The sequence below is a fragment of the Pseudophryne corroboree genome, chromosome 4 (genome assembly GCF_028390025.1).
Source record: "Pseudophryne corroboree isolate aPseCor3 chromosome 4, aPseCor3.hap2, whole genome shotgun sequence".
Taxonomy (NCBI): Eukaryota; Metazoa; Chordata; class Amphibia; order Anura; family Myobatrachidae; genus Pseudophryne; species Pseudophryne corroboree.
Genome location: NC_086447.1, coordinates 769736863 through 769751867, shown reverse-complemented (window position 1 = coordinate 769751867; position 15005 = coordinate 769736863). Strand labels below are relative to the sequence as shown.

At 48.9% G+C, this 15005-nt stretch overlaps 1 protein-coding gene across 2 annotated transcripts in view; it reads right to left on the bottom strand.

Moving 5' to 3' along the window:
* The window catches only part of PAPOLG (poly(A) polymerase gamma), an 86997-nt gene extending 72304 nt beyond the window's left edge, over nucleotides 1–14693 (bottom strand). For both annotated transcript variants that reach the window (XM_063918218.1, XM_063918219.1), the window contains exons 1-2: nucleotides 14444–14693; nucleotides 590–751 (exon numbers count right to left, since the gene is read on the bottom strand). In XM_063918218.1, coding sequence (XP_063774288.1) covers nucleotides 590–751; nucleotides 14444–14460 — 179 coding nt within the window. In that variant the 5' untranslated portion in view covers nucleotides 14461–14693. The remainder of the gene's footprint in view (nucleotides 1–589; nucleotides 752–14443) is intronic.
* Between the last annotated feature and the right edge of the window lie 312 nt (nucleotides 14694–15005).

Below are 15005 nucleotides of genomic sequence, written 5' to 3'. Positions count from 1 at the left end.
GATTCAAATGTTTTTTTAGGTGCCCTGCACCGACAAAATAATTGTTGTGCTAATCTGGCATGCATGCTGCAGGTGCCATTATTTCTTCTCACCCCCTCCTGAGCAGGAAGTCCGGAATTTTACATTTGTCACTCCCAATAATTTAGTCAGGTTTATCCGCTTTGCGCTAATGAGCACAAAAAACAAATGGGTGCGCTGCACTGGAACAAATATTTGCATATGGTCATGTGACTGGAGATATGCAAATATAGGCACCCATAAAACCTTTCAATCGCCCCCAATGTATATTACATAATGCAGTCCTTTAGCAATGTTTCGGAGCACAATATTTCCATAATTAAGCAGTCAGCCTAGTGTGACGGACAAGCCTGGTGAGCTTTAATCAGACTCTTTAGAGATTGCACCAGGAAACATTCTATTTTGTTAACTTTACGTCACTCTACGCACCTCAAAAACATGTTTCATTTGTATAGATTTTTTTAAAATTATTCACCTTTCCTTCACAGAGGAAGCAGACGTGTGTGGGGTGAAACTGGACAGTACCCAGAGGAGTCAGATAAGTCTGCTCCATAATAATCATTTTAAGTACCTGTGGCCAAGCTCCCGGTCATCTTCAAACACTCCAAATGGTCTCATTGATTCAATCAGCTTCTGAGTGTAAATGTGATCAATTTCTTTGGGACCAGCCAAACTGATTGGAGAGGTGATGCCATAATGTTTATGAGGCTGGACCTCCAGATGGCCATTCATGCTATACCAAACATGTGCAAGGAATAAAGGATTAGTTGGTCAGGTTACAATGGCACAGCTAATTCTTTTTGTATGCAACACTCATTACATAAATTTTAAAATTAGACTAAAAAGCCACTTGGTAAGGTCTTCTGGCACCCATAATCACAGACCCGTCCCAAAAAGGCACAAAAAGCAGAATTTCTTCGGTGCACAGTAAATCTTCTAGTAGCACATCTAAAAATACAATAAGGTGCATTATAGAACGCAAAAAACCTTAAACAAAAAACGAGTTTTTTGGTAAGAACTTACCTTTGTTAAAACTTTCTGCGAGGTACACTGGGCTCCACAAGTCTGGACAATGGGGTGTAGAGTAGGATCTTGATCCGAGGCACCAACAGACTCAAAGCTTTGACTGTACCCAGAATGCACAGCGCCGCCTCCTATATCACCCCACCTCCCAGCACAGGAGCTCAGTTTTAGTTAACCAGCCCAATGCAGTAGCAGGAAAAGAGACTACAACGGTTAGTAGCCACATACACCACACTAATGACAAGAGAAGTGACAGCGGCTAATGCCATATCAACCCAAAGAAGCTAAGTGCATCAGGGTGGGCGCCTTGTGGAGCCCAGTGTACCTCGCAGAAAGAGTTTTAACAAAGGTAAGTTCTTACCATAAAACTCGTTTTCTGCTGCGGGGTACACTGGGCTCCACAAGTCTGGACAATGGGGATGTCCTAAAGCAGTTCCTTATGGGAGGGGACGCACTGTAGTGGGCACAAGAACCCGGCGTCCAAAGGAAATCCTGGGAAGCGGCAGTATCGAAGGCATAGAACCTTATGAACGTGTTCCCGGAGGACCACGTAGCCGCCTTGCACAATTGATCAAGGGTCACACAACGGTGGGCCGCCCAAGAAGGTCCAACAGACCGAGTAGAATGGGCCGTAATGTGAGCAGGAGCTGACAGACCAGCCTTCACATAAGCATGTGCAATCACCATTCTAATCCATCTGGCCAGGGTCTGCTTGTGAGCAGGCCAGCCACGTTTGTGAAATCCAAACAAAACAAAGAGAATCAGATTTTCGAATAGAAGCAGTTCTCTTCACATAGATACGGAGAGCCCGTACCACATCCAAAGACCGCTCTTTGGGAGACAAATCAGGAGAGACAAAGGCTAGAACCACAATCTCCTGATAAAGGTGGAACGAAGAATCCACCTTAGGTAAATATCCGGAACGAGTCCTAAGAACCGCCCGGTCACAGTGAAAAATCAGATATGGGGAACTACAAGACAAGGCACCCAGATCCGACACTATCAGAGGCAATAGCCAGCAAGAACACCACCTTAAGGGAAAGCCACTTAAGGTCAGCTGAACCAAGAGGTTCAAATGGAGGCTCCTGCAACGCCTCTAAAACCACCGACAAGTCCCAAGGAGCCACAGGCGGGACATAGGGAGGTTGGATACGCAACACACCCTGAGTGAAAGTATGAACATCAGGTAAAGTCGCAATTTTTCTCTGAAACCACACCGACAAGGCAGAAATATGAACCTTGAGGGAGGCCAGACGCAGGCCTAAATCTAGGCCCTGCTGCAGAAAAGCCAAAAGTTTGGCTGTACTAAACTTGGAAGCGTCATAATTGTTAGATGCGCACCAAAGTATGAATGCCAGACCCTATGGTAAATCCGAGCAGAAGCCGGTTTCCGGGCCCGCAACATAGTTTTAATGACCTCTTCAGAAAAACCCTTAGCCCTCAAGACGGAAGCTTCAAGAGCCACACCGTCAAAGATAGCCGGGCTAGGTCCTGGTAGACACAAGGGCCCTGAACGAGGAGGTCTGGGCATTGTGGAAGTAGAAGTGGACGCTCTGACGATAGGCCTTGCAGGTCTGAGAACCAGTGCCGTCTGGGCCACACTGGAGCTATGAGAAGCAGATTTCCTTTTTCTTGCTTGAACTTCCGAATTACCCTGGGCAGGAGTGACACCGGAGGGAACACGTACGGCAGCCGAAACCTCCACGGCACCGCCAGCGCATCCAAGAATGCTGCTTGAGGATCCCTTGTCCTTGCTCCGAAGACCGGAACCTTGTGATTGTGTTGACGCCATCAGATCCACATCTGGAAGACCCCACCTTTCCACGAGGAGTTGAAACACTTCTGGATGGAGGCATGCACGTCCTGACGACTGAGAAAGTCCGCTTCCCAATTCAGGACTCCCGGAATGAATATTGCCGGTAGATGGCATTCTGCCCACTGTAGAATCCGTGAGGCTTCCTTCATTGCCAAATGGCTTCGAGTGTCGCCTTGATGATTTATGTAAGCCACTGTGGTGGCGTTGTCCGACTGTACTTGAACAGGACGGTTCTGAATTGAATGCTGGGTCAGGTTCAACGCATTGAAGACCGCCCGCAACTCCAGAATGTTGATCGAGAGGAGAGATTCCTCCTTGGTCCACCGACCCTGTAAGGAGTGCTGCTCCAGCACCGCGCCCCAACCTCTTAGACTGGCATCTGCCGTCAACAGGACCCAGTTGGATATCCAGAAGGGACGGCCCCTGCACAATTGTTGGTCCTGGAGCCACCAGAGCAGCGACAGACGGATCTCCAGAGTCAATGAGATCATGTGAGACCTGATCTGGTGAGGCAGGACGTCCCCACTTGGCTAGAATCCGCTTCTGGAGGGGGCGAGAATGGAATTGAGCATACTCCACCATGTCGAATGCTGACACCATGAGGCCCAGCACCTGCATAGCCGAATGTATCGACACTTGCGGACGAGAAAGGAAGCAACGAATCCTGTCCTGAAGCTTCAGGACTTTCTCCTGAGACAAGAAGAACCTCTGGTTGTGAGTGTCTAACAGCGCTCCCAGGTGCACCATGCTCTGAGCAGGGACCAGGGAGGATTTCTTCCAGTTGATGAGCCACCCGTGGGCTTTTAGAAACCGGACCGTCATATCCAGATGACACAGGAGAAGATCTGGGGAATTTGCCAGGATTAACAAGTCGTCCAGATACGGCAGTATCCTGACCCCTTGACGGCGGAGTACCACCGTCATCACCGCCATAACTTTGGTGAAGACTCGCGGAGCCGTTGTTAAACCAAAAAGGTAACGCCCAAAACTGGTAATGGATGTTGCCAAAAGCAAACCTCAGGTATTGTTGATGTGACACTGCTATAGGAATATGCAGGTAAGCATTCTGTATGTCCAAGGAGACCATGTAGTCCCCAGATTCCAAAGCCAGAACTATAGAGCAAAGGGTTTCCATACGGAACTTGGCAGAGGTCCTAGCATTATTGCCCATTTCCTTGAGTGAGTCACACAGAACACGGGCAGTGTCCTGAACGTGCTTCAGGAGAGTCACCATAGTGACCAGAGGCATATCCCCGGAGAGACCCTCCTGAATCAGAGTAGCCCACGTATGAATGGCATGGATCATCCAGCAACCCAATATGACTGGCCTTTGCAATACACCTGCTGCTGTGTAGATAGACTTTAGTGTAGTCTATCTTTCTGTCCCCAGGGTCCTTTATGGTAAAGGAGCCCGGGGCAGGCAGCACTGCCTTTTTTGACAGTCGAGATACTGAGATGTCAACTCCCAGGGGCTCATCCCAGAATTTCCTACCTTAAGGAGCAAATGGAAAAGTGTGCAATAATTGTTTTGACACTTGGTATTTTTTGTCTGGATTTTTCCAGGTTAATTTAAATAGGTCACCTAAGTATGCAGGATCAGGGAAAGTGACATTAGGCTTGTTTTGTGTAAAGAAAAACGACTGCTGTGATGCAGCATCCTCTAGAGGGAGCTTTAACACGTCCCGTATCGCCAGAATGAAGGGTTCAATACCCTGAGCAGAAGCGGAATCCCCACTAACGGGATACAAGTCATCCCCATCCTCCTGTATTTCCTCATCTGAATCAGAGAGCAGAGCAGGTAAACCACGCTTGTGGTCCTGAGTGTGTGTGTGTGTGTGTGTGTGTGTGTGTGTGTGTGTGTGTGTGTGTGGATGTGTAATATCTGGCCTAGTGGCTACGTCTGCAACAGCCTGTTGTAGTGCCTGAGTTTTCTGAACATTAGCAGTGAGTTGTGATGACATCAGACATCATAGTCTTAAGAGCCCCTAACCAGGATGGCTCTAGTCCCTCTCCCCCAGCCCCTTCCGAGTTGTGAAGATTGGCTGCATTGTTCACATGAAACAGAATCAGATAAGGGAGAGAATCTGGTGTGGCATAACACTGCATAGTTTGTGTTTACCCATGTTCACAGTAATCAGAATACCAGACACATCCAGCGTGTCTTGTGAGTCAAGAGGAGCTGTGTGTGCTTGCTGCTGCATTAAGCAGAGGCAGGCGCCAAAATGCCACTGGTCCCGCTCTGAGGTAGCTCCACCCCCCCAATTGCACCAGAGCTACAGAGATTTTTATACTGGCAATGTCTCCTATGTTGCTTAAAAACATCACACAAGTGCTAGTTTAAGCCACCACTAGCCAGTCTACATGGGGGCTCTAGCGGGTCTCCTCCAGGAGGGTCCCGTATGACGCGCCCGCCTTTAGCCGCACCATGATCCGGGGGATCCCCCTAGTTGGCCCCCCGGCTTGTACTCCCCATAGTCGTCACCTTCAGGCGTATGTTAGGGGTGTGCGGCGCGCTGCGATTGTGACAGCTAAGGCGCAGTGTTCCGCTGTACAAAACCTCCCAGGACGGTGGTCCTGCGGCAGGGAAGCAGCTCTGACACCTCTTATAGCGGGTGACCACCCCCAACTCCCACAGTGCAAGTATGCTGTTGCCCAAACAGCATAGCGAAAAATAAGAATTTACTTACCGATAATTCTATTTCTCGTAGTCCGTAGTGGATGCTGGGGACTCCGTAAGGACCATGGGGAATAGCGGCTCCGCAGGAGACTGGGCACATCTAAAGAAAGCTTTAGGACTATGTGGTGTGCACTGGCTCCTCCCCCTATGACCCTCCTCCAAGCCTCAGTTAGGATACTGTGCCCGGACGAGCGTACACAATAAGGAAGGATTTTGAATCCCGGGTAAGACTCATACCAGCCACACCAATCACACCGTACAACTTGTGATCTGAACCCAGTTAACAGCATGATAACAGAGGAGCCTCTAGAAAAGATGGCTCACTACAGCAATAACCCGATTTTTTGGTAACAGTAACTATGTACCAGTATTGCAGACAATCCGCACTTGGGATGGGCGCCCAGCATCCACTACGGACTACGAGAAATAGAATTATCGGTAAGTAAATTCTTATTTTCTCTAACGTCCTAAGTGGATGCTGGGGACTCCGTAAGGACCATGGGGATTATACCAAAGCTCCCAAACGGGCGGGAGTGCGCGGATGACTCTGCAGCACCAAATGAGAGAACTCCAGGTCCTCCTCAGCCAGGGTATCAATTTTGTAGAATTTTACAAACGTATTTGCTCCTGACCAAGTAGCTGCTCGGCAAAGTTGTAAAGCAGAGACCCCTCGGGCAGCCGCCCAAGATGAGCCCACCTTCCTTGTGGCCTGCCACCGAAAGTGCAAGCTGAATTGTACAACAAATCCAACGAGCAATAGTCTGCTTAGAAGCAGGAGCACCCAGCTTGTTGGGTGCATACAGGATAAACAGCGAGTCAGTTTTCCTGACTCCAGCCGTCCTGGAAACATATTTTCAGGGCCCTGACAACGTCTAGCAACTTGGAGTCCTCCAAGTCCCTAGTAGCCGCAGGCACCACAATAGGTTGGTTCAGGTGAAACGCTGAAACCACCTTAGGGAGAAACTGAGGACGAGTCCTCAATTCCGCCCTGTCCGAATGGAAAATCAGATATGGGCTTTTACAGGATAAAGCCGCCAATTCTGACACGCGCCTGGCCCAGGCCAGGGCCAACAGCATGACCACATTCCATGTGAGATATTTTAACTCCACAGATTTAAGTGGTTCAAACCCATGTGACTTTTGGAACCCAAAAACTACATTGAGATCCCAAGTGCCACTGAAGGCACAAAAGGAGGCTGTATATGCAGTACCCCTTTTACAAACGTCTGAACTTCAGGAACTGAAGCTAGTTCTTTTTTGGAAGAAAATTGACAGGGCCGAAATTTGAACCTTAAATGGACCCCAATTTCAGGCCCATAGACACTCCTGTTTGCAGGAAATGTAGGAAACGACCCAGTTGAATTTCCTCCGTCGGGCCTTACTGGCCTCGCACCACGCACATATTTTTGCCAAATGCGGTGATAATGTTTTGCGGTTACATCCTTCCTGGCTTTGATCAGGATAGGGATGACTTCATCCGGAATGCCTTTTCAGGATCCGGCGTTCAACCGCCATGCCGTCAAACGCAGCCGCGGTAAGTCTTGGAACAGACAGGGTCCTTGCTGGAGCAGGTCCCTTCTTAGAGGTAGAGGCCACGGATCCTCCGTGAGCACCTCTTGAAGTTCCGGTTACCAAGTCCTTCTTGGCCAATCCGGAGCCACGAATATAGTGCTTACTCCTCTCCATCTTATCAATCTCAGTACCTTGGGTATGAGAGGCAGAGGAGGGAACACATACACTGACTGGTACACCCCCGGTGTTACCAGAACGTCTACAGCTATTGCCTGAGGGTCCCTTGACCTGGCGCAATACCTGTCGAGTTTTTCCCAACGGTTTATAATCATGTGGAAGACTTCTGGGTGAAGTCCCCACTCTCCCGGGTGGAGGTCGTGCTGAGGAAGTCTGCTTCCCAGTTGTCCACTCCCGGAATGAATACTGCTGACAGTGCTATCACATGATTTTCCGCCCAGCGAAGAATCCTTGCAGCTTCTGCCATTGCCCTCCTGCTTCTTGTGCCACCCTGTCTGTTTACGTGGGTGACTGCCGTTATGTTGTCCGACTGGATCAACACCGGCTGACCTTGAAGCAGAGGTCTTGCTAAGCTTAGAGCATTGTAAATGGCCCTTAGCTTCAGGATATTTATGTGAAGTGATGTCTCCAGACTTGACCATAAGCCCTGGATATTCCTTCCCTGTGTGACTGCTCCCCAGCCTCGCAGGCTGGCATCCGTGGTCACCAGGACCCAGTCCTGAATGCCGAATCTGCGGCCCTCTAGAAGATGAGCACTCTGCAACCACCACAGGAGAGACACCCTTGTCCTTGGTGACAGGGTTATCCGCTGATGCATCTGAAGATGCGACCCGGACCATTTGTCCAGCAGGTCCCACTGGAAAGTTCTTGCGTGGAATCTGCCGAATGGGATTGCTTCGTAGGAAGCCACCATTTTACCCAGAACCCTTGTGCATTGATGCACTGAGACTTGGCTCGGTTTTAGGAGGTTCCTGACTAGCTCGGATAACTCCCTGGCTTTCTCCTCCGGGAGAAAAGCCTTTTTCTGGACTGTGTCCAGGATCATCCCTAGGAACAGAAGACAAGTCGTCGGAACCAGCTGCGATTTTGGAATATTAAGAATCCAATCGTGCTGCCGCATCACTACCTGAAATAGTGCTACACCGACCTCCAACTGTTCCCTGGATCTTACCCTTATCAGGGAATCGTCCAAGTAAAGGATAACTAAAATTCCCTTCCTTCGAAGGAATATCATCATTTCGGCCATTACCTTGGTAAAGACCCGGGGTGCCGTGGACCATCCATACGGCAGCGTCTGAACTGATAGTGACAGTTCTGTACCATAAACCTGAGGTACCCTTGATGAGAAGGGTAAATTTTGACATGAAGGTAAGCATCCTTGATGTCCCGAGACATCATGTAGTCCCCTTCTTCCAGGTTCGTAATCACTGCTCTGAGTGACTCAATCTTGAATTTGAACCTCTGTATGTAAGTGTTCAAAGATTTTAGATTTAGAATCGGTCTCACCGAGCCGTCTGGCTCCGGTACCACAACAGTGTGGAATAATACCCCGTTCCCTGTTGCAGGAGGGATACCTTGTTATCACCTGCTGGGAATACAGCTTGTGAATGGCTTCCAAAACAGTCTCCCTGTCAGAAGGAGACATTGGTAAAGCCGACTTTAGGAAACGGCGAGGGGGAGACGTCTTGAATTCTAATTTGTACCCCTGAGATATCACCTGAAGGATCCAGGGGTCTACTTGCGAGTGAGCCCACTGCGCACTGAAATTCATTGAGACGGGTCCCCCACCGTGCCTGATTCTGCTTGTAAAGCCCCAGCGTCATACTGAGGGCTTGGCAGAGGCGGGAGAGGGTTTCTGTTCCTGGGAACTGGCTGATTTCTGCAGCCTTTTTCCTCTCCCTCTGTCACGGGGCAGAAATGAGGAATCTTTTGCCCGCTTGTCCACGAAAAGACTGCGCCTGATAATACGGCGTCTTCTCATGTTGAGAGGTGACCTGGGGTACAAACGTGGATTTCCCAGCTGTTGCCGTGGCCACCAGGTCTGAAAGACCGACCCCAAATAACTCCTCCCTTTAATAAGGCAATACTTCCAAATGCCGTTTGGAGTACGCATCACCTGACCACTGACGTGTTCATAACCCTCTACTGGTAGAAATGGACAACGCACTTAGACTTGATGCCAGTCGGCAAATATTCCGCTGTGCATCACGCATATATAGAAATGCATCTTTTAAATGCTCTATAGGCAATAATATACTGTCCCTATCTAGGGTATCAATATTTTCAGTCAGGGAATCCGACCACGCCAACCCAGCACTGCACATCCAGGCTGAGGCGATTGCTGGTCGCAGTATAACACCAGTATGTGTGTAAATACATTTTAGGATACCCTCCTGCTTTCTATCAGCAGGATCCTTAAGGGCGGCCATCTCAGGAGAGGGTAGAGCCCTTACAAGCGTGTGAGCGCTTTATCCCCCCTAGGGGGTGTTTCCCACGCACCCTAACCTCTGGCGGGAAAGGATATAATGCCAATAACATTTTAGAAATTATCAGTTGTTATCGGGGGAAAACCACGCATCATCACACACCTCATTTAATTTCTCAGATTCAGGAAAACTACAGGTAGTTTTTCCTCACCGAACATAATACCCCTTTTTGGTGGTACTCGTATTATCAGAAATGTGTAATAACATTTTTTTCATTGCCTCAATCATGTAACTTGTGGCCCTACTGGAAGTCACATTTGTCTCTTCACCGTCGACACTGGAGTCAGTATCCGTGTCGGCGTCTATAACTGCCATCTGAGGTAACGGGCGCTTTAGAGCCCCAGACGGCCTATGAGACGTCTGGACAGGCATAAGCTGAGTAGCCGGCTGTCTCATGTCAACCACTGTCTTTTATACAGAGCTGACACTGTCATGTAATTCCTTCCAACAGTTTATCCACTCAGGTGTCGACCCCCTAGGGGGTGACATCACTATTACAGGCAATCTGCTCCGTCTCCACATCATTTTTCTCCTCATACATGTCGACACAAATGTACCGACATACAGCACACACACAGGGAATGCTCTGATAGAGGACAGGACCCCACTAGCCCTTTGGGGAGACAGAGGGAGAGTTTGCCAGCACACACCAGAGCGCTATATATATACAGGGATAACCTTATATAAGTGTTTTTCCCCTTATAGCTGCTGTATCTTTAATACTGCGCATAATTAGTGCCCCCCCTCTCTTTTATAACCCTTTCTGTAGTGTAGTGACTGTAGGGGAGAGACAGGGAGCTTCCCTCCAACGGAGCTGTGAGGGAAAATGGCGCCAGTGTGCTGAGGAGATAGGCTCCGCCCCCTCATCGGCGGCCTTATCTCCCGTTTTTCTATGTATTTTGGCAGGGGTTAAATGCATCCATATAGCCCAGGAGCTATATGTGATGCATTCTTTTGCCATCCAAGGTGTTTATTATTGCGTCTCAGGGCGCTCCCCCCCAGCGCCCTGCACCCTCAGTGACCGGAGTGTGAAGTGTGCTGAGAGCAATGGCGCACAGCTGCAGTGCTGTGCGCTACCTTGTTGAAGACAGGACGTCTTCTGCCGCCGATTTTCCGGACCTCTTCTGCCTTCTGGCTCTGTAAGGGGGGCGGCAGCGCGGCTCTGGGACCCATCCAGGCTGGGCCTGTGATCGTCCCTCTGGAGCTAATGTCCAGTAGCCTAAGAAGCCCAATCCACTCTGCACGCAGGTGAGTTCGCGTCTTCTCCCCTTAGTCCCTCGATGCAGTGAGCCTGTTGCCAGCAGGTCTCACTGAAAATAAAAAACCTAAACTAAAACTTTCACTAAGAAGCTCAGGAGAGCCCCTAGTGTGCACCCTTCTTGTTCGGGCACAGAGATCTAACTGAGGCTTGGAGGAGGGTCATAGGAGGAGGAGCCAGTGCACACCACATAGTCCTAAAGCTTTCTTTAGATGTGCCCAGTCTCCTGCGGAGCCGCTATTCCCCATGGTCCTTACGGAGTCCCCAGCATCCACTTAGGACGTTAGAGAAATAAAAGTTTATAAGAAGTTGAAGAAAACTCTGGAGCTCAGTGATGTGCACCCTCTCCTGAGGGGACTTTTTTCTAAACGGCCTGTGGGAGGGGGGCATAGAGGGGAGGAGCACACCCAGTGAAGAAATTAAAAGTGCACCGGCTTCTTTGGACCCTGTCTATACCCCATCGTACTAAGTCTCCCCAATATCCTATGTTTGCTAGAGAAAGTCAAAATGAGGTCCGCGATGTTATTTTGTACCCTACCACTGCGCAAACAGCATCACAGCGAGTCACTAGTGACGAGAATTGGCATTCTCAGACTAAACACTATGTTTAGTCTGCAAGTACAGGTATTCCCCCAACTTGGCATAGAGCTGAACTGAACAGCTCTAGAAGCTCATTCCCGGCACTATTCAATCAACCCCATAGTGCATAAAGCAGGGCTCGACAAATCCCAGGGGCCAGGACACCATGGCGAATAGATTTGCAGAGACCCCGGCTTGTCAGTGATCAGAGTGAAGTTTAACTTAAAAATAAAACTCAGTTCCAACCACTCCACACTTCAGAATATCGAATCTAGCAGCAGTCATGCAAATTAGGAATTCATCCCCATTATATGATTGGAGGAGCCTTGTATTCGGAATATGTGAGGTCCCTGCAGGACGCACTGCAGGTGACGAAAACAGTGCTGGCCCTCCAGTTAGTAACACAACAGGACACACATAACCAGAGTGCCATGGCAGCAGTATCAGCAACCCTGCTTTGGTAAACTCACAGCACCTCACCGGCCAGAGTCTGCAATCAGACATTCCGCCAGTAGCTGGACAAAGGACTCCCCTTGCTACCCGGGAGGCACAGTGGCAGTGTCGAAGAACCTGGCACTGAAGAGCTCCTCAGCAACCCATGGCTAGCAACTGAGCGCAAAGCCTGCCAGCAAACAGGATAAAAGACCTTCCCTCAGGAGACGCCAAGAAGAAACACCTACTACCTTTTTATGTGGCACAATGTGGAATCTGAATGGTACCGTGAATAGACCCCAAGACTGTGGACTTTAACACCACAGATACTGCAGCAACCTCTTGACCCTCCAGGATGAAGATACAAGCCTCGTTGCGATCACAGCAATGGACTTACCAGTAAGTGCCACCAGGGAGGGGAACGCTGCACCTGCACAGTCCGAACAAATTGAGGGGCCTGATATTAGCTACATACTGTAGCGGTATAAGGGACGTACCTGTATAGTAATAGACAATTAGTCCAAGCTATACAAGGAAGGTACTCCCTACAGGAAACACCTTCACCCTTGCAGCTGCTTCACTCACCCATAGTGTTAATGCTTGCACACTGAAACACACTTAACACTCATCCGTATGTAAATGGTTTGACATGTGACTTCTATTAACATCTAATAAAATCTAAATTTATCTTTATTATCTAGGTCATTCTACTAGTGTCATAGCTCCCAGCCAAGACATGATCTGCAGGGACAGCAGCCTTGCTTCCATGTACACAGTACATTACATTTTACACATTGATACATTTTGGGGGCACTGTGGTGTGACCTACTATGTACTGGGGGCACGGTGGTGTGGCCTACTATGTACTGGGGGCACTGTGGTGTGGCCTATTACGTATAGTTTGGCTCCTGAACTTTTAAGCTGGCTCCTAAATTTTCTAAAAATTTGTCAAGCCCTGGCTTAGAGTGTGCACCTGCATTGTTGTTTTTTTTCTGTGCACCAGACAAAACAGTACCTTGATGAAGTGGCTCCTCTTTTACATCAATTTCTTTAAAGAAGGAGCAAGCAAATAGCATATTAAGTTTAACACACTACAGTAGTAATTGCTCAATTTGAGCAAGTTTGTAGACCATAGCAGCCGGTCGAATTTGCTCAGACATTACCGTTCAGTTATGGAACCTGCTGTCAACATAATCGAAGGAATATGTAGCAAATATACTTCAAAGCATTGAGTACACTGAAGTTGTTTGAGAAAGTAATGGCAGGTGTACATGCATGGAAAGTGATGGAGCACTTATATACCTCATCCGCATAACCTTAAAAACGATTTTTGCAAATAAGCCACATTCTTATGGAAGAGCGGAAATAGAAAGTTTATTCACATGAGTAAAATCAAACCGTGATAGACATTGCTCATTCCCAAAAGCAGGTGCCTAAATAGCCTGACAGAACTACAAGTGATCTAACATTCCGCATGCAATACTTTGTATTCCTGATTTCTACCTGGAAAGGTTCAACTCCTGCAAAAAAAATTGCAACGCTAATAATTATGGCTACACAAGTTAAGGCACTGAAGAAATGCTTGAGCCCTGAAAAGTGTGCCTTCGAAGATATGAGAATTTACACCCCACACCCCAGCCTCAACACAATAACTATTGCATTTCATACTGTGCTGCCTTTAGTTTTTTTTTGTATATAGTTTTTACCATGGTTTTACAACCCCATCAGGCCCATCTGGTTGAGCACGAGCTTACGGTCTTTCAATTGTAACCATTACGCTAAAGCTGGGTACACACTGAGCAATATGTCCGATACAGCGGATCGGACAGACATAGCACTCACATAAGCTCATATCAGGCAGTATGAATCCCAGATATGCAGGTACCCACAGTCGCTAGGAACTTCGTCAGGTTTGATGTGCTGCACATCAAACCTGACGATAGCACAAGTAACATGATGCATGCTAATGAAGGACGGGGCAGATGTATTAACCTGGAGAAGGCATAAGGAAATGATAAACCAGTGATAAATGCAAGGTGATAAAGGCACCAGCCAATCAACTCCAATATGTAAATGACAGTTAGGGTCTGATTGGCTGGTGCCTTTATCACCTTGCACATATCACTGGTTTATCACTTCCTTATGCCTTCTCCAGGTTAATACATCTGCCAAAGTGATCGTTCTGTCCTTCATTAACATCTCTCAATGTATACCCAGGTTTCGATATGTCAGGCTGACATCAGCTGGGTGCACATCATGTCAGTATACCTACCTTAAGGTGCACAACCCCTGCAGGGGCAGATCTCAGGCACAGGCAGAAGGTGAAGGTGTCATGATCCCTACAGCAGTGTAGACAATGTGTCCGAGTGGTGGGGAGCATAATCCCCACAGGCCAGACAGGGGGGAGACGTCAATACCTACTGCTCAGGGCACATAGCAGGCGGAAGGTGTTATGATCCCTACAGCACAGGGAACAGCCCGGCCAGGGAGACCAGGCTCCGTACAGCTGCCATCCCACAGAGCAGGCCGCGCTGTGTATGGCGGCAGTGAGAGGCACACACCGTCCCCGAGGCTACGTGACATAACACTAGCAGCACAGGCCGGGGCACCGGCGACTCGGTTACCTGAACATCTCTCTCATGTCTCCGGCGCAGGTGCGAGCCCCGACTCTCCAGCGTCGGTTCCACTTCAAAGCGACACCGGAAGCCCACAGCCCCTAATCCGCACACACCGCTATCCGCGTCCTCCGACCCGCAGCAGCCGGCCGGCCGCCTGCCCGCTCAACTTTATTTATAACAATACATTACAACGCCTAACATGGCGGCCGCGGGCAGCCCAATCGCCGGTTGCACCCATATCCTCCCAGCATGCCCTGCGCTTCTGTATACAGGCCATGTGTGGCCAAACAGGATTATTTGAAGCCAGCAGCTCCCTCTAGCGGCGCCATCGGTGCCATAGTAGCAGGACTGCCGGTGGTGTAACAACATTAAACGTGACTAGCACTGCCAGTAACCAATGTTGTGCAATAACTCAGCATCAGCAAAAGCTGACATGTCCATGGTGGGGACGGTCAGCTGTAGAAGCTTGCTGCCACAAAGGCTCAGGCCAGGCCTGCTATGGTAGAATTCCAGAACGCTATTAAATTGAGGGTCTCAGTGGAGAAGACAAACGGCATGGGCCCATTTT